This window comes from Pungitius pungitius, chromosome 9 (assembly GCF_949316345.1).
Source record: "Pungitius pungitius chromosome 9, fPunPun2.1, whole genome shotgun sequence".
NCBI classification, from domain to species: Eukaryota; Metazoa; Chordata; class Actinopteri; order Perciformes; family Gasterosteidae; genus Pungitius; species Pungitius pungitius.
This window is the reverse complement of record NC_084908.1, coordinates 14901146-14921668: the sequence shown is the minus strand read 5'-3', so window position 1 is coordinate 14921668 and position 20523 is coordinate 14901146. Positions and strand designations below refer to the sequence as shown.

The 20523-nt window shown below is 42.4% G+C and overlaps 1 protein-coding gene across 1 annotated transcript in view; it reads left to right on the top strand.

The window, feature by feature from the left end:
• Nucleotides 1–20523, top strand: part of tbck (TBC1 domain containing kinase) — a 28837-nt gene that overhangs the window by 4662 nt on the left and 3652 nt on the right. The window contains exons 14-25 of the mRNA XM_037472470.2: nt 8–137; nt 351–449; nt 538–600; nt 706–832; nt 1087–1137; nt 1261–1344; nt 2291–2376; nt 4174–4210; nt 7010–7171; nt 12964–13136; nt 18260–18423; nt 20329–20488. Coding sequence (XP_037328367.1) covers nt 8–137; nt 351–449; nt 538–600; nt 706–832; nt 1087–1137; nt 1261–1344; nt 2291–2376; nt 4174–4210; nt 7010–7171; nt 12964–13136; nt 18260–18423; nt 20329–20488 — 1336 coding nt within the window. The remainder of the gene's footprint in view (nt 1–7; nt 138–350; nt 450–537; nt 601–705; nt 833–1086; nt 1138–1260; nt 1345–2290; nt 2377–4173; nt 4211–7009; nt 7172–12963; nt 13137–18259; nt 18424–20328; nt 20489–20523) is intronic.

Genomic DNA, 20523 nt, shown 5'->3' with positions numbered 1-20523 from the left:
CCTTTAGGCAGTCCAGTCTGCCCCAGTCCAACAGCAGCAATGAGCTGTCGACCACCGTCACCCTCCCACTCATCATCCGAGAGAGAGACACTGAGTACCAGCTCATCCGCATCGTCCTCTTTGACAGGCTGCTCAAGGTCTGCTCCATTCAAAGTCATACACACACGCACACACACACACACACACACACACACATGCACTTCTTCCACAATTAGACAGAGTGCTAAATATTTCAGTCCCTGGTCCTTTTTTTTTCTTCATTCAATTACTATTTGTGTTATCATTAAAACAGTGTACAGTGTACTGTCGAGGCTTGTTAATTTATACTCTGTGTCATGTTTTGTCGTCAGGCCTACCCTTACAAGAAGAACTTGGTGTGGAAAGAGGCCCGAGTGGATATTCCCCCTCTTGTTCGAGGCCTGGTGTGGGCAGCACTGCTTGGCATTGAGGTGCAGCACAATAGTCGTCCTATGTTTGGAAAAGCTGCACTTTGAACATTGTTTTGAGTTGACATTCATCTCTTTTTTTTTTAAACAGGGAGACATTCAAGCCAAATACGAAAGCATTGACAAAGATACTCCCATACCAACTGACCGACAGGTAACTTGTTCAGAAGAAGACACGGCAGCATCACGGTGTTTTGCCATCATTCTTTGGTCGGGTGTGTCATTCTTTGGTTGGGTGTGTTTTTGTGCGCGCCGACAGATTGAGGTCGACATCCCGCGCTGCCACCAGTACGACGAGCTGCTGTCGTCTCCTCAGGGCCACATCAAGTTCAGGCGTGTGTTGAAAGCCTGGGTGGTCTCCCACCCGGACCTGGTCTACTGGCAGGGTTAGACACTCTTCTGCCAAATTGATGTTGCTCTCACTGCATTTTTTGTGTATCGTTTCCCTTTTTGTTTTACCACCAACAAACCTTCCACCCCCCAACACGCTCGCCCCCTTGTTTGCATTATTTGTTGTTGTACTATATGTGCTCTGACACTAGGTGGCGCTCATGTCATATCTTGGAAATTCCTTCCCGTAGCTACAACTATGCGATACAATACATTAGTATTATAAACTGTTTTCTTTCCATCATTTCAGGTTTGGATTCACTGTGTGCCCCATTCCTGTACTTAAACTTTAATAATGAAGGTAATTCGTTAAGTTTGAAAAGCTAATAACGTATTTCTGTCACAGATTAGTAGTGTATTTATTTCAACCTTACTTTTTTGTTTGTTTTTGGTTTCCTCTCATATTTATCTTGTACCTTTATAGCTCTGGCATATGCCTGCATGTCTGCCTTCATCCCCAAGTACTTGTACAACTTTTTCCTGAAGGACAACTCTCACGTCATTCAAGGTGAGATTTACTACACACATATTTTGCTGTGTTTTCAGCAGCAATATCTTCTAATGTTAAAGCTAATATATATTTTTTTTGTTTCTCCTGATATAAATTACACACTAGCTCAAGCTAACTTGTTTCTACTTAAGCCACGCAGTGTTTTTGAAGTCAACTGCCACTTCAAGTGAAGTATTACACGGTCAACGCTTTCAGCCAAGTTAAAAAACAAATTATCACCGGCTGGCACCGAGCATCAAGCCCTCAGCTCAATGTTGATTGCGTTTAAGCTACATGTTGTTCCTAAGCTGTAAAAAAAAACACATTTCAGTCCATCTTAATGGGGTTTACAGCTGAGCCACATCATTTCGAGGGAAACAAATGAAACTGCAATAGCCTGCAGAGAAATGTCACAAGTGATTCTTATGTGACAAGAGCTCCACCACATACCTCTTACACTCCGTGGGGAATGTGCCCCTCACTGTTTCTTTCCACTGCTCGATGCCTCGGAGAGCCAGCTGATGGTACTCTGTCTGGTTGGGTGATCTTTGTTCATTTACAGTGGGGGGGAAAGCTGCTCGTACGAGATGTTTCCGTTTGACATTTCCATGGTTGCATATTTGATCAGTAGTCCACCTGTAAAATGTTGTCTCTTTTAAAAAAAAATCTCTTTGTTATAAGGCATCAAATAGTTTAAAAAGCACCTGAACTCAGAAATCATTGCTTGATTATGGATGTAATAAAGAGTTTATTGGGTAGGCTTATGTTTGTCTCGTACATCTTGTTTTCGTACTGTTGACTGTAAACTCTTTTGTGTGGTTAAGTTACATCGTGCCACTGGCACTCGGGTCTAAGGTTGCTTTCTCTTGCTGTACAGTCCTCTTGTCAAGTACATACAATCAGGTTTTTAGCACTCAAGCTGCGCACCAAGTTATATAAACACCTGTGTTTGCCTACGTTTCAGAGTACTTGACCGTCTTCTCCCAAATGATTGCCTTCCATGACCCGGAGCTTAGCAACCATCTAAATGAGATTGGCTTCATACCAGACGTAAGTCTCCAAGAGTGCAAGTGCTGTGACACAGTGACGGGCCTCTTGTCTTTTATTGCATGTCAACTATTGAAACTATTCCATTTGTCTTCTCCACACGAGGGCCAAAGGAAATGACCGTCCATAGACCACGGTGCATATCTGGTGATTGTCACTGTCACGTTTTGTTCTCCAGTATTTGTGGCGAGGGTCAGGTTCCCCCTGTAGTCCACTGGTGATTTATACAGCGATTAATGTCTACAATGCACACTGAGTGATTGTCCTCGGCCAGCCTTACCTTACTTCTCTTACTATATGCCCCACATGCTGCACCTTAACTTCAGCTGTGGACAGACAGTGACAAGGTTAAGGTGTCTACAGCCTCTCTGGGGTTTCAGTTAGTGTGCTGACGAATGAGTGTCAACTGGGGACCAGACTCCGATGGGAGTTGGATCCTATGTCATAGAGGAATAAGGGATTTAATCGTCCTCTTCCTCCTCCTTGCACGTTTTGATGCTGCTGTTCATCTTTTTTGAAGTGGTGCAAGTGAAATGTTGATTTTCTGTCATAGTTTAAAGTGTGTCAGAAGACATGGAATCGGGAAATCAACAGTGGATTATGGCCTCACGTCCGACAGATGTCTCCTCGACAATTCCTTCAGTTTCGTACTCATCCAATTTTCAAGCTTGATGCTTCAAAGAAAAACATAACGTTATGATGCTGACTCGACGCGTACTGCATGTACTGAGCTGCCAGCATTGACTTGCCTTTCAAAGGAGACTCTGAATGTGTGTTTTGCTTAAGAGACCAGGATGATATTGGAACAAGCTTTGTTGATACAGCTTTCATGTCTGAGGTCACTGCCATCAATTAAACCTTTCAGACCATGAATCCCCTTTTCCTCTGTGAACTTCAGAGAACGGTCTCAACTGTTGTTTTACTGAGGAAACCAATCCATCAGCCCTAAAAGACCGAATGTCACTGCAGTATGAAATTGATTTGCTTCCCAATGATGCTTACAAAAATCATTGCTAGATTAATACATAGTGGCTCGTGCATCACACAGAAACCACAAGTAATCTCTGGAAATGCTGTGGGATTCAAGGACTCCGCTCCAGTGGTGCCCGAAGCCATCGGCAGAGAGACAGATTGCCTGTGGCCAGCCATTCTCAATTTGGCCACATCTGCTCCGCTGGTTTTGCCATTTACACCTTCACTAATCCAATCCGGGCTGACTCGCACTGCTGCTAGGCAGCGGTGAAGTTCAGACTCCCCGGTCATCACTCCCCGGGCTAAGAGGAGGGCTGTCGAAAAGTTACCTGCTCTCACGCAATTAGCCATCAAATAACTTTCTGAGATGAGCTCCGGCAATTCCTGCAGACTCTGCTCCATAATATCACGGAGCTTCGGTGTTGGGGGCCAGCGGGTCGGCAGGTGTTTTAACAGGTGGCTAATGGTGGATCGCGTGAGCAGTATTTTATTTTTATGCATTTCCTTCCGGGGAAAGGTTAGAATGGAGAGTAAGGAGGATGCATGAAAGAGCGATTTGTATAATGAGATTCATTGTTTGCTTTCACCCCATTGAGTAATAACCAAACTCAGCAGTTTGCTTTCTCCGGCCGCCTGTTTCTCAGGAGGCTCAGAGACGTGTGCTGCATGTCCCGGAGAGATCTCTGTAGTGAGAAAGCAGTTCACTTCTAACCTGTGAGCTCTCAGCCATTCGATTGGACATGCTGAGTATTGCATACAAATGAATGCTACATTATCTCAGAAATGTATTCACTGTATATCTTTTTCTCTTTTTTTCTTACCGCACAGCTTTACGCTATTCCATGGTTCCTGACTATGTTTACACGTGAGTAGCTTTTCGTTATTCTCACAATGTGGTTATGATGTCACTAAGCGTAGTCCAAAAAACTTAAGTCTGCATCAATCAGAGTATGAATAAATACACTGAAAAGGTCACTGGGTCCACTATAGGCCAGATCTCTGATTTTGTTTCTCTCTCTCTCTGACCTTTTCACAGACCTTTTTTGCTTCTAGCTGCTAATTAATTTCAAATCTGAAAGGAAAGGGCTTGACCGCTCAGTGCCACAGGTCTTTTATTTATCCCTGTTTTTTATTTAAATACATCTTAAACGCTTTGTTGAGGGTTTCAACAACATATTGTGGTCTTATATAATTCGATAGTTTGTTCAGTTGTCATTGATGATCTCTGACAGGAAAAGGCTCAAAGTGTATGCATTAAATCAAGCAAAGTAGTTATAAATGTGTTTTTATTTTTCTCTCCTAATTCATACTCCACTACATCTCCACTTCACCAGGAGTGCTTTCTATTTTTCACAGATTCAAACTTATGATGCATTGTTATTGATTTAACAACCTAAAACTACTGAATCTAAAGCAGATAAAATGAGCTCCTAAGCCAACACAACATTTACCCATGTGTTTCATAGCATTAATAATGATCCAATAGTACAATATCATATAATAACACCAACATGGGCCATTGTTGCTGCCGATACGTATACACTGTATATTGTTAAATGCAGTGATTTTACTATTGTCTTTAGTAAATTGTTTGAAGTACTTGTAATGTGTCAGTTTTAGATTTTTTTGGCCTGCCGACAAGTGCGTGTCACTGTTTTGAAATAATTTTGCCAAAAGGTCAGGCAGAATTGGACAGTGTACTATACTCTAGTTTTTAAAAGGTCTTTTGAATCAAAGCTGAACAAGTGTCGTGTCTCTGTGACTCTGACTGAGCATCTGTAGCCTTTACAGGACCATCATCACACTTCCTGTGGGCCATAAGTAACGACTCACAGGACTATTAATGCTTCGAGTTAGCAAAATAACAACTAGTTGTGCCTTTAAATATTGTACGAAATACAGCAGAGGCCTTTGTGAGTGTTGGGGTGGTTGTTATCGCATAGCTATTTTAGGAAAAGCGATTACATTGTCATGATTTTACAGCCAGCTGAAAACCTGCAGATATTTGTATTCTAACCTTCAGTCTGCATGAAGAGGTAACATTAAGTTTCAAGAGTAGGATGTAGCAGACAAAATCAATTCCAGGCGCTCTACTTCAGGATGGTAAAAATAAAAAGCCTTTAATAAATATTGATATAAAATATTATGAAATCTAACTTTCCTTCCTCACGAGAACCTTTAGGGAAGCATTATGTATTTCTATACCCTGTTATGCCCCTATTTATTAAAAAACCTTTTATTTTTTGATTCCCCCAAATTAGATTTTTTTGTCCACCACATATTGATGAATTTTCTCCCGCAGTCCTGTCATCTTTTTTTAGATTTTCGTAACGAGTATTACAGAATCCAGCAATAACTGTAGGTGTCCTTGCTTAATTGTGCGACTATTTTGTTGTAATTGGCGTATTGTAATGTTAGAGTCCTCTCACCTTCTGTGCAGCAGAAGTGGTATGTTCTTATAATTGTAAGGGTTAGCTGCTGGTCTTCAGCTGCGTTGAGCTTCTATCTTCAGCGGGTCACAGCTGGGGCTCACAAGTCAATGTTACATATTCAATAATGAGCAATTAACCTCTGCCATCTACAGTAAATACGGACACATCCTACGGTAGAACTATTTGAAACACTTTTTTTTGCCTTCTCACTCGGATTGTAGATTTTGTTAACTTTGGAAGTCTTCACTCTAATTGACAGAACACAACCTATGGTTTACATTAAATTGATCTTGTTCAGTCCTTTGCAGGGAGGTATTGCAACACACACACACACACTCTCAGATCACTCCCGGGGCAGAGAGTGTGAGGTGTGACCCTTTTACCCCCTGCCCCCTTTCCTCCCCCTGAGGCAGTGTGTGAGTCCAGTATTCAGGAGGCGTGCCCCTCTGACTGCTAATGTCCTCAATCCAATATGAGACAAGGTTGGAGGGTCATCCTCAATTCTCACACACACACACACACACACACATACACTTCCTGTCAGTCACACGCTCTAGTCTGCTCAGCTGACTGCTAATGTGGAGGACGGCATTTTCTCACCCTTCCTACGGTCTCGGCCTCACCAAAGCCACTTTGCACACTAACACAAAGACGCACGCGTTTACAAGCGCAGCGTAGACCTTCACAAAGATAAAAACAGCTGGGTTGTTCTGGTTCTCATGCATGAATCTCAAAGGAGAGGAAATATTCCATTTTTGAAAACTGCAAGTAATATCACTGAACTAATAACTGCAGTGGGCCACATTATCGGGATGTAGTTTTAGTTGGCTTGAAATAACCGGTGCAGTTTCCTTGTTCTAAAGCCCCTCAGCCCCCTGATGTTCTTCCTGTCATTTTCCCACCACAACACCCACCACAAAAACATTTTCCCAGCTGCCTCCCTCACTGCAAATATTCCTGCAGGCAAACCTGCCAACGCACAATATTGCTCAGTGCGCTTTCCATTTTAAAGCCATCGAGCCATCTTAAGTAAATGCATTATGCACATGCAAATCACAATCATTATGAACGAACCGATTCCCCATTTCTCTCTGTGTGCGCGTTCCATGCTGTTATATCTTGATTGCATGAGCCCATTGTGTATCCCTCATGGGATTGGTCTTCTCAGTCACTATGGTCATTTTGTAAAATAGCTCCTTTTGTTGTGTTTTATTTCTGTACCCTCCATACAGATGTGTTTCCACTGCACAAGATCTTCCACCTGTGGGACACGCTGCTGCTGGGTAACTCTTCTTTCCCCTTCTGTATCGGCGTGGCCATATTGCAGCAGCTCAGGGACCGCCTCCTGGCCAATGGCTTCAATGAGTGCATCCTACTCTTCTCTGACCTTCCAGGTGAGAATATAAGACAGCATATACATCTTTGGTCAATTTGATCTCTTTCCTTTTGTCCCTCAAGGTTATTACAAACGAATATAACTTGGAAATAAACATACAACGTAACATCATCTTCATTAACTTTCTTGATAAATTAAGCAGTTCTCAATAGTTGCTGTACAAGCAAATACTAACCCTTACGTAAGGGTTGTCCATCTGTGCAGGAAGCTGTTTTTTCATTCAACAGTTCTGCGTTCATAATATCCCCAAAGTAGGCAGCTCTGCTCTCAGCAGACACAATCCTTCCTAGACGTGCTCCAGGCGTGCCCCACTCTGCTCCGCATCTGTGGAACAGTCAACCGCTGCCTCCTGGGAATTGTCTGCCACTTTAATCACGACCTCCACGGGATGCTTCTCTAGCATCGCCTCCAAAGTTGATTCGAGTGTTAGTTTTTGTATACCACTCAGCTACTAAAACAATTTTTTATCAGGGTATGGCATGGATTCAACAACAATTGCATGGGGAGGCCAACTCAAGGTTGTCCCTCTTGATTTCTTTGACTGGTTTTCCATTAGTGTTGGCTTTAGCTAGAGTCATTATCTCTTATTTTTTTGAGCAGAGTAGACTGTTGCTATTGGGTTCTTAAGTGCCATAATCTTCACGTGAAATCGAACTAGCATATAGATTAATAAAGCCCTACTTTACATGTGGATGTAAGGCCGGCAGGCTGCCCCAAGGCTTTTTCCAAACATAGAGAACCATGTGTTAAACATGGCATTAAACAATGGGAGAATGTGTATTGTTGGTAAACCACACTGGGAGGAAGTGCAATTCAGTTGCAGTGATGCAGAACACAAATATAAAGTGCCTTAACTCGGCTGTGTGGATGTTAATCCCTGTTGGTTACAGTGCATGGCAGGCAAGAGGTGTATTCCTGCCTCTTTTCTCAGCTGCATTAAAACGAGGTATTCAGTGGGTTGATTCTGATCCTAAAGCCTGATGGAACGGCATCTTTATATCTTTGCTCTGTTGGTGTCATTTTCACACTTTTAATGTGAAGCTTTGCTCCGAGTACTTTCATGTTTTTGCCTACTATCTATACCTCACGGAGTGAATACCCACTGTGGACACAGTACTGTCTCTTAATATGCCTTATTTATGGCTCCTTGTCAGTTGCACAAAGAGATTACTTCTACAAAGTGTCGGTGACATAAAATCAGAGAGCGCCATTCATAGTATATGTCTTCAGAATACACCTCTCGCCTGGGGGATAGCTCAAACAATTTCCTTTAAAACTCTATTTCAAAATGCTCCTCAGGCTTATTTCTTCGAGTAGAAAGACAGAATGACATTGGGGTTTTTAAACCAACAGAGATAGGGATGATTTGTCCTACAGGCGTGCTGGAGCACTCTGTAAACTAAGGCCAGCAGCCTCTCCTTTAGCCTAAGTTCAGCGTATCCATAACTCACTGTGTTTCACTGGCCAATAGATTCATGTGATTGAGGCCGAAGGAAAAAAAAAAAGGAGCGCCGCTTCTCCTTATAAAGGTAAAATATGTTGGCCTAGAGCTGCAGTCAGCTTCTTTGGCTGGAGTCCCTGAGAGTGGCTTCCACTGCCAGCTCGTTTCTGTACGTCACTTGCAGGCTTTTTATCATCGCTTGTGTCTACCTGAGTACTGACTGTGTAGTATCTGGAAAACCATATTAACTCAGAGCCGTAGACTGACCTCAAAGGGCCCCGCCATGTTCTAGTACACAAGATGGTATTATGGTACTTGTTACAGACGGATGAATCCAAGTTCAGCACAATAACCAAGTTAGGTCACGGCTCTTACTATTGCGGGCTTTTAACCCTCCAATGTATCGGGTTCATTTTTTAGACCTACTAGCAGAAATGTCCAAATGATGGCAAATTTGCTGTGTCTCTCTTAGCTGCAATTTCTCAACAGCTTATGGACGGATTGCCTTAAAACGTCCCGTCATGGTTCACGGAAAGGATGAAGTCTATTTGCCTTCTTCGTTGAGCTTGTGAAGGAATTAATGCAAAAACTAGGGCGTTATCAGCCACCCGTACTTTATTTTAGAGCTAAATAGAAATGTATTACCGTAGGAAAATGCTAAACTAGGACGGTGACCATGTTACTTCCACACAAAAGAACAGCTTCGCAGAGCTGCAAGTGCATCTGTGGAAACTGTTAGTCTGGTAGCTTCCGCCATGTTCGTTAATTGAGTTACAAAAGTTCCAAACAAACCTTGACAGCCTCTGTAGGTTTTGAAAGGTCACTCTGTATTTGCTCTGCGTCACTACACTCATGTAGTTACGAGTACACAAAGCCACACAAACACACACTGAGTTACGGTAGATATTTTGTGATTTGTGGCACACACCTGCTCCTTCCTCACATCAGGTGGGCAGAATTGATGTCCTCGTGCCAGTGAAGCAGAGTCCACATGCACCACCTGCTTCACATGTGTAACAAACCTGAAACGGCTGACTGTGAAGCCAGAGAAACCGAACCAGATGATGGTTGAACAGAATAAATGGAGGACAGTGGACATTTCAACCTTTAATCAGTCAAGATACCGGCACACACATGAGAAGAATCAAATACTATAGAGCTGAATCTGTAGGTAAATATTGAACGATTTCTATTAAAACACATGCATAAACAGATGCATTTTCAAAAGTAATTGGTAGCTTTTTGTTTTTTTGCACACCAGCGGTGACATTTCTCCTCATGTCGGCCTGTGCGTGCTGGCAGCCTGTATTTAGTGCTGATGACACAGATGTGAAAAGGCAAAGGAACACGCGTATACATTTTGACTTAATCTAACGCTCAGCGAGGTGGATGAACTTTACAAGATGCGTAAGTACGCTTGACATTTAGTTTTGAAATATAAACAAGTCTGCTCTGTTTCTGCTCCCGTTGGCAACTGTTGGAGTAAAAGTTAACGGTCAAGATAACGTTACAGGACAGTGGCTCTTAAATGATTCAGACACACTCCTCTCCCTCCTTCTGGGCAGTAAATGGGGCCTGTGACCATGATTCTCAGTGACAAGCCTATTACGCATAACACTGTGAAGTCTCTAGTGGCCAATATTCCAACCAAGAGAAGGACACTAGATTTAAAGGAAGCGATGCAGACTAAAGGGGTCGTGCTCCCACACTCGGTTCCTCAACCTGTCGATACATTTTACTGTTGCTCATCCTCCTTTGCACAATTTTCTCGCCTGAAATGTGTCACTTAAGTTGTTTTTTGGCTATCTCAACTATAACCGAAAGACTAAAATACTACAGAATTATTATTATTAATATGAGTTTTATGAATAATATCGGTCTGAATTTTAAATTAAAAGTTAAGCGGGTAAGACCTGCCCTGCAATGTCTTGCCTCGGAGCCAGCGATTCATCTCCGCTGCCGTTTGTTTGCAATTAATCTCCTTTGTGATTCCCATTTGCCAAATCTTGTTGCCTTGGGTAATCTATAACTTTCTCTTCTTCGGAGACTTCATTGATTCACAGTAGACCAGAAAGGCTCTCTGGCTGACAGGAGCCGTGTGTTTACTGATGATGCAGCAGCATTTGCCTTCACGGGACATTAGCATCTGTCTCAATGAGCAGAGCTGGCCACAGAAGCAATGAGCTCTAGTTATAAACGTTTTGTCCTAAAAAAAAAAAAAAAAAAAAGTTTTCTTGTTCTTCTGAGTTTGTATTCTTTGAATAAAGGCGTCAGCTAAATGGCATGTAAAAGTATGAGTAGAATATCTGAGGTTTAAGGTTTGGTGTTGTAAGTGGGTGACAATTTTGGAATGACACATTTTCCTTCTGCATTTGGGGATATAACTGATTATTTTACAAATGCAATAATAGTACTACAGGCATCCATATGCCCTGGCAATATTTGCATTACAAAATCCCTCCTGTGTGTTCCAAAAGAAATCCTTGGACAACAGTATAACGGTGAGAATCAACCAGGGGGGGATGAACAAACCTCCGGACAATAAATCAATTTCCAGGCTCCCACCATATGTTCTCAATATCATTGTGATTTACAAATAAGGAGCTATTCAAAAAGGGAGAAGGCAATTCCCTCAACCCATGGTTGGCTCTATAATCTGCGGTTAATGCACAAAGTATATTTTTATTTTTTGTCTGCTTACCTATGCAGGATTGGTTGGACGACTATGACGCAACATCATCACAATGTATTTTAATTTACTAAGCTCTTTAATCTCCATTATTATGGGATCTCTGCCTTTGCACCACCATCCTATTCCCAGAGTCCCCCTGAGTTGCGCCAAACCAAACTTGCTATTCTTCTGTTTCTTGCAACAAGTCGCAACCCACATTCAACACCTCTACATAATTACTGAAATATGCTTTTTGGCTTTTTAATGAAATTGGCTGCCTTGGAATACCCAGCTGAGTCCAGGGCTTGTTAAAACAACCATCAATCTCCTCTTCCCCATTCCACCCTCTTTTAGCTGGAGGGGGGGATCGCATGCAGCGTTCGTTTCCCAAGGAACCGGCCTGTGTGCTTGTCGATGAGGGATCTGTTTCTTTTTTTTTTTTTTTCCTGGAATGAGCCGTGTAACTAAGTCCGTGGGGTCCAAGCCCATGAGAGCTGGCAGAGGCAGACCGGGGCGTCGCTGTGGGACATGGAGTGGGGAAAAGATACATCTTTTATATAAATTGGCTGGTCCAGGTGCAGGTCAAACCAAGGAGCAAGCATTAGGCAGGCTTGGTTATTATCCGCAAAAAAATGGGGGGGGGGGGGGGGGGTGAAAGAAAGTCTGTCAGTGTTGAACAGTGTGAAGGAAAAGAATTCCTAATTTACCCAAATCCTCTGCTAATCCAGTGAGTCCCTGTTCCCTAATCCTCTCTATTCTCAACATGAGAAGCAGGAGTAAGATGGATCCCGCTGGAGAGGCATTAGGGAGAAAAGAAGAACCTTTTGCTCTGTCCTGAAAATGTATTTTGGAACAAGGGCAGCAGCAAGCCATGACCAGTTGTTACCTCAAAGAGCCGCTGGCCCTGCTGAATGACCACTTACGGTGTTTTAAAGGCAGCAAAATGCCAAGGTCAAGCTGCTCTCTTCTGCAACTAAACTTCCCGCACCCCATCTACGTAATCATATGTGCTCTATGGGTGGGAATCATATTTGCATTCATTCATTCATTCATTTCATTCTCCCACTCGCAGCAGCTGGTTAAGTTAGTTAATATTTTCTGTGGTAATTGAAAATGCAGAGATCAGCAGCATGGCGTCGAGTTTATTTAGGTTTTTAGTCAAATGCTATTGCAACTGTTCAATGGTACAGATGTTCCCTTCAATTGGATTTGCTTGAGTTTTCCTCTTTGGCCACCATTTAGTTCAAAATGTTTGTCTGATATTTTATTAGTTATTGGCTTTAGTTGTGTTTTGTGCTACTTAGAAAATGCTTAACACACAATTAACATGGGGAATAATTAAACAATATACTGTAACTGGCAAACATCATGATGTTAGTACTATTATGCTAATAGTTAGCATTCATCGCAAACCACCGCTGGGGTGATAAGTGCAGCCCTGCAGAAGCGTGACTATAAGCTCTCGCTGTATAACAAGAGCCTACACTTTTCTCCCAAGGCTATCGATTTCCACTTTTGAAAATGTGTTGTTTTTCAGCGGCTTGATAATAATTGGGTGTAGGTAATAAAAGCAATTTATGAAAAGGCGATTTTATGGCCGCTCCGTTGTTCATGACTTTGCTCATAGCTGGCAATAGCATCAACATTTTCAAATGCATTTTATTGTTTTGCTGCACAGAAATTGACATTGAGCGCTGTGTCCGTGAATCCATCAACCTCTTCTGCTGGTCTCCAAAGAGCGCAACGTATCGACAGCACGCTCAGCCACCAAAGGCCGCTGGCGACATCGGCTTCGGGAAAGCGGCGACATACTACTCGTCCGACTACCAGGACATGCCCAAGACGGACCTGGTGAGTTGGATGAATGAAGTTTTGTCCACAGGTTGTGAACTGATTTTCCTTATTATCTAAAAGCTGGATCTCTGATTCTTACTGTCAGTGGCCGAGAACGGGGTCTTCTTCTCGTTTGCCCTTAGCTGTCCTTTTTTTGCTTTATCCATTTATGCCGAACGACTCAAGACTTGGTTTCTGTTGTCTGGTGTCTAAAACATACTATGTTTATTTGAGGTCTCTACATGAAACAACACAGGGTTCAATGAAATGATGCTGTGCGTTAGAAACCAAGAGAGACAGGGAGTTAAATCTTTATAAGCTACAAATCTATACCCTACCAAACAAGTAGCAGAGTTGTAACAATGAAGTAATCTTTTGGAAATTTCAGAAGTATTCAGGTTTTTTTAAACAATTAAAGTATCTCTGCAATATCATTGTTTTTATCCTTTTTGGTAATAAAAGACATACAATCAATCTCCCCGATAATAATGGGGCAATACGTATATATTAAGAATCTGATCAAAATACAATGTTCTAGTTGTGTAATATTTCCAAAGTTCTTATTGAATCCCACTCATAGACTCCCACTGAGACATTATGAGTGGGAGTGTTATTTATAGGTATAATTTATTTTTGGTAGTGGTAGAGTTTGTGAAATATTTGTCAACTTTTTTTTTTCTATTAATTTTTGTTCTCCTGTGAGTTTTTTCTTGCTACTGTGTTTCTCTGCACAAGGCGGGACTCACGGAAAAATGAACCAACACTTATTGTTTTCTCTAATCAACACCTGACACTGCAGTGACCCCAGCAGGCAATGTTAAGCTGTATTGATTTTTCATGCTTGAATGACTTCCTTAGGAATTAGAAGGTACAGTTACAGCTTCATTCAGAACATGATCCCCCCCCCAGTTTTCAATTTCCCAAATGGCCAAATATTGACTTGTTTTCAAAGGCATTCTCTTAACGAAACAAATCAAAAATATCTCTTCAAATGCCGAATTCTTATTCATGTAGAAAATCTTACAATTTTCTTTGTATTTGCTCTTTTAAAAGTTGAAACGTGGCCAAATACTGTAACACCATCTAGTCTACCACCAGGTAACACAAAAATGCAGATATATGTGCAAATAACAATAAACACATTTATTTAAAAGTACTCTGACAAACTGGTCCCAGTTTACTACTGTGCGTCCATAATTGAACAAGACCATCCTTATGAAGATTGACTTGATTGGCTCTGACTCAGGCAGAAAGGAGCCAGCTGCAGAGCGCTTCAGACTAAGTTTCGCTGCAGCCTGGGTGGAATTAGGAGAGCTCTGCACCCAGCTGCAGTGAAATGAGTCTTTCCTTAAAGGACTCTGGTGCCGGGAAACGGTACCACCGCAAATCCAGACAAATAGAAGGCTCCTTTATAGCAGCATAAAGGTGCTCATACTTAAAGAGTACTGGGTGATACCGTCCTTTCTTCCCCTCGCGTCTATTGTCTTTGTTTAGTTTTTGTGATGCAGCTTTGTTTGTCTTCCCCAACTGAATGGATTGTTCTCAGAAAGCTCACATGCGCTCTCGTCAGCCCGTATCTGCTGTGTGCCCAAGTGATTGCTGTAATCTTTCTCAATCAGCCAACGCTGAACAAGATATGGGGCGGGAGGTGGCATTGATCCATGGCCACATCTCTCTCTCTCTCTCTCTCTCTGCGCCCCTAACATTCAACATTCAGGCAGTAACACATTTTGAGATGACACACCCATCACTACACACACACACACACACACACACACACACACAAAGCACACACAGCAGTAACGGCACTGTGCCACTGCAGGAAGGAAATCCAGAATTAGGAGTCTGTTGATATATTAATGTGTTGGTCAATACTCATTTTTAAACATGTCGGTAGATATTACGCCGAGACTGCTGACTCTACAAAATTCTTATTTTGCAATTGAGTTTCTCAGTTCCTGGTTTAGTTTGTATAGTGTCTGAAATGCTGCGAGACAAGACTGTAGCAACAGGGAATGAAGGTGTATGGGAAGTCCCATCTATCAACATGCCGTCCCTCCCTTTTTAGTTGCTCTTATAAAATCAATCCAAAGATTACTGTTTCCTCGAGAAACACACACACAAACACACTGTTTGTTGTCACAAACCAATTAGACCGACAGAACTACCGAAAGCTCTCGCCTTTTTTTGTGGTTTTCGACGACGTCTAATCCACTAAATATTCTCATCATCATCACGGCTGACACTGTTGAGACGCTCATACGGCGCGCTGTGTTGCACGCCGTCCTTTCGCCCTCATCTCTGGGAGGAGAGCAGGAGTCTCTGTCAGCAGATTCAAAGCACCTCGCAGTGAACAGAAATCCATCTCGGTGGACAGCTGCTGTCCACTCAGCCCGGTCCGAGTGAGTGAATCTCTGTGACACTAATAAGACAACCTAGACTCAGACAAACAAATACCACAAATGCTCTACATTTCATTAAATTGACTAATTATTTGATCTCTCCCACATTCTCAATTTCCTAATTGCTGATGGTGTTCATGTGAATATTTATGGACGAGTTTTGCTCCTCTGTGGCAGCGATGGGAGCAGCGTGACATGTTCACAGATGTGATGGGATGGACCACAAATGCCACTTTTTCAATTAGTTGATGGAAAATATCCCTACAATGCATCCTGGTTCTGAATTATGTCTTTACTGATTAAGACAAGACACAATCCCATGAACATCTGTGTAATATAAAGCAAAATCTAGTGCAAAATATCTAATACATTTTGGCCTTTTGAATTACCTAATGTTTAATTGACAGTATGTCACATTTGGAGCTGTCATTAAGTTTTGGGTTACAATACCTGTCTGCCCCATTTTTTTTTTCTTCATTTTTATGAATCTGAATCATAAGTCAACGTTACAATGTATTTCAGTGATAAGCAAAGCTAATACTGCTCCTAACAGTCATTATCAATATTTCAGCTGGAGTACATATACAAGCACAATAAGTTTTGGTTTCCTCTACGATTTCATTAACGTCTTTCACAAACACTAAATACAAAAATGAAGAGTTTCAGTCATAGAACATCAGTGCAAATCAAGTCGCTTATACAAGCACCGAGGCCTGAGGTCAAAGTATTGTTTCACCTAAAAGAGGTGCATTTCCGCTGCTTTTTGTTAAAGAAAAAATAATGAATGTTGAGCGATGTTGGTACCTGCTGTGCCGACCAGAATTAAAACAGTTTAATGGTGTGTGTTAATGTGCTTGTGAAGCTTCTGTGAAGGGAGGGTGGGGGGGGAGGTGTTGTCAGCGGTGCACTCAGATCATGGCCTCAATTATGCTGATCTTCTCTTGTGTTGATGTCTGACTGCAGACAGATCAAATGGGTTTGTGTGCTTTAGAAGTGATGCTCAAACACCACAAACGGTGAGGTCTGATAAGTGAAAAGCCTCAGCTCGGCATGCAGCGTGAAGGTCCTTTGAATGAGTCGTTCACCTTGCCATCGGGCTTCATCCGACTCCATGGTTACCAGTTCAGTACGTTAAGTGATTGGGTTTCCTTCGGCAACTGTGTTCCGTGAGTATTTGTGAGGTAGATGCGCACTCACAAACCACTAGCAGAGGATTTGTGTCTGCTTAGCGGTAGCTCGGGTTTAGCCTCATCACTGTCAGGCCAGTGAGATGCGAAAGTGTCATTAAGCCATTTTTAGCTGCCACAGACTGCTCCTCCTGACATTTAGGTCACAGCAGAGTGGCTCTGTTATCCACAGGGCGTGACAGTCTGCATGTGTTGCCTGTCTCTGACATATAACGCACATAAATTCCTGTGTAGCAAGCGAGAGACATCATTTCTTTTTATTTTTATTTTTTTACTCAAGTAGATCCACAAATGTTGCAACTCATCATTGCTGCACACGGAAAACAGGCTTATAGGTGAGCTCAGCCAAGCAACCGAGCCCGTATCTATGGCGATGGCAGCAGTACTTATGCACTTTCACGGGGCAGAGCGGCCCACAGCTCGGCACTGTCAGTCACGTCAAACCCAAAACGGCATTGGCTGCTGTGTCAGCGGAGGATTTTAACCAAGGGTTTGGGCTCAGGACGAGTGTTCAAAATGTCAATCAGTTGTTTTTCTAGTATATGTGTATAGAAACGTTTTGCACGGGTGGTTATCAGAGCTTCTTTCCCGCAGTGTTCTGTTAAACGTTTAAAAAAAGCTGGTAATCATTGCCGGTCACAGCAGAGAGTCCAGAAGCAGTGTTTCACCAGAGATGAAGAGTTGGTGCATCCGTGTTTTCTTTGGATTAGGAACTTGTTTCACCATGTGGGATCTTTAACGACCAAGTACTTACTTTTTAAACGAATAAGCTCAATTCCCCAGTAGAAGTTTAAGTGCAATCTGGAGAGCTCCCAGTTTTTAAGAGAAGCTTCCACGTTCCCTTGGTTCTCATGTATTTGAACCACAATCGTATTGTCTCTTGGTCTGTGAAGATGTAGAATAAAATGTAGAACGATGCTAAAACCATTGATTTGAAATCCACAATGGTGCATTTGAAATAATCGCCAAACTGAAAGACCAACAATGACATTAAAACAACATATACGTACCAACATTGTTTCCTTCTGCCTGCTTTGCAAATATATCTAACTATGCACTGAAGTCATGCTTGTTCAACACGTTTTACATTTTGTTTCCTTTAAGCTTTTTTTCACATTTCATTTCTAAAATAATTTCAAGGCCTTTGGGAATCATCGAGGTATTAAACTTGCTCACCAGTGCAGAATCCATCATCCAGTGCCCTGCAGCCGTGCCTGTGGCTCAGTGCCTTAATGAACCCGTTTGGCATCCCACACGGAAGCTGGCAACCGTGTTCTGGTCACTGCTGCCGGGCGTCTGTGGCTCTCTAAACTGAAATACTGGGTTAGTTTGACAAACTGTTTAAAAGGAGGGTTGTAAAGGCTTCATTCATTCAAATTACACTTAGTTAACACCGAAGGCATTCTGTCTTATTCGGTGGTTTCTCAATATATAAGAAGCAACCATATCCAAGTTGGTTATTCTTTCTGTCCCGAGTCATTAATTGCTTATTACCGCACCACGTTTTTCTCCTTCGTATGATCTGTTTTTTTTTTTTTTTTTTCTTCTGTAGTCTCGGGAGCCGTTGGCGCTGTGCGACCTGAAAGCAGAAGTGTCCCCGAGGATCTCGGCCGAGGACTTAATCGACCTCTGTGAGCTGTCGCTGGGCGGACCCGCCAAAAGGACCAAAGCCGGCAAGCCCAAAATCATCGCTGTCGACATCCGCGGTGTGGAAGAGTATCCTTTGCCATTTGTAAAGTTAACAGACTTTTCAACTTTTAACTACACTGTGAAATCTCTCTCTCTCTCTCTCTCTCTCTCTCTCTCTCTCTCTCTCTCTCTCTCTCTCTCTCTCTCTCTCTCTCTCTCTCTGACGGGGGCAGATCAGGAGATGGTGCACACAGACTGGAGCTTGTTTGAGCAAGTTTTGTCCCAGTTGAATTTATTTCAGCAACCTTTCTCCCACTTTCATTTTTGAAGTCGGAAAGTGGCCGGACACAGCTTGCGACAGCACTTCCTTAGAAGTATTTTGGCAATTTGATTGTATTTTAGGCAGGAGCAGTTTTAGCTGTAACTTCTTGTCCTGGTGCCGGTGCTTTGCTGAGATTTGAGAATGAGCCTTTGGGTACAGCGAGCAAACCACTCACTGGTTCCAGCTGAGGCAAGAAGGAGCAGACTCAGGGTGCATGATCTACTTTAGAGAGGTGCTGCCAATATTCTGCAACATTGAGTTGAACACATTACATCCCACCCAGGCGGCCCCCACACCACATAAGACTTTGCTAAACCAAAGTTTCCCATTTTACATGGTTTATTTTTCAGAAAATTGAAATAAACACATGATGAGCTGGAATTGTTGTAAAAGCCTAAAAAAGGACTGTTTTTCCAGGCGATAAGTGGTTTTCACTTGCAACAATATGTATTGGTGACATACATGGATGAATACATGAATGTAGGTCTCCCAATCAAACACATTCTGTGTAAATCCCTTACATTGGAAATTAAAATGTCAACGGCTTGCCACATTCAATAACATCTTCATTAAACAACAATAAATAAGAAATACTTTTCAGTAATAAATGAATGTTGCAAATCATAACTTAAGAGTACGTTGGCCCAGAGGACCCTGCTCTGTACAAGATGCAGAGGACCCAAATAATTGAGCCTTAACCTTCAGATGAGCGGACCGGTAGTTGTCTAAAGGGGTAAAAGTGCCATTAATCAATAGGGATTAGTGCTTAGAGCGAGATTTCAAAATGTCAGTTCCTTTGGCCAAATTCCTTCATGAGCGTTGTGATAGACAGCTCCTCGGGCCGACACTCATGGGTAAAAGGAATTTGACCACTTTAGCAGGATTTGGCAACCCTTGTTCACCTCTCTTTGGATCTTAGGTAAAGCTCTGTTGTGGGTTTCTGCTTTTAGAAAAAGTGGATTAAATTCTGTGGAGTTAATCAGGACAATCTAGATGTGTCTGTCTCGGTTCCCTATGGTTGTTCTCTGCTGTAAAACAAATGGACAAACGGTTAAATGTACCACAATAGGATTTGTCAGTTCATGGGTTAGATGCTGGTTATATTTTGGCAGCTGGTGTGACGTGTTGAACATCTTTGACCGAGAAAGAAGACCCTCTTGTCTCGGGATATGTAGTAATAATGTCAACGGCTACGCTCTCTGAAACAGGATAAGCACCTTTTCTTAAGAGTTATTATTCCATTACATACTACTGTGGGGTTGTTCGCTGTCCCTGTGCCGATGCTCACTCCATTTCCCACTAAATCCCTCACTGGGAAGCCGTCTTTTTCTTTTCTTCTATTCTTTTCTTTTTTTTCTTTTCCTTTCTGCTGCTGGCTGCCTCATTACATCAAACATAATGTGTCTGTATTATCCCTGCTCCTTCACTCCCTTTAGTTAATAGAGCTAGTTTTTGCCGCACTGCTATCTAGAATTACGTTTTTTTTTCTACTAGAAAACCATTATGACAAGCAGTATAAGAAGCTGTTTAATTAGGATTAGGATATTGTTGAACTGATCGGATATTGCTAATTATGGTCTTTCTTTTTTTTAATCTGTGTTGCCCCGAGGGTTTTCAAATAAGGTCCCTTACCCATTCAATGCACTGCTCCTTAACCTCACGGCTTGCAGCTTCAGCAGAGGCCACATTTCTGGCAGCATCAACATTCCCTTCAGCGCATCGTTCAACCCTGATGGTGAGCTGGTGCAGTGTCCTGCAACGGGAATCCTGCAGAACTACAGAGGACGTGTCATCGTGATCATTAGTCACGCCATGAAAAGTGCAGCTATGGTGAGACAGCAGCCAAACACACACACGCACACACA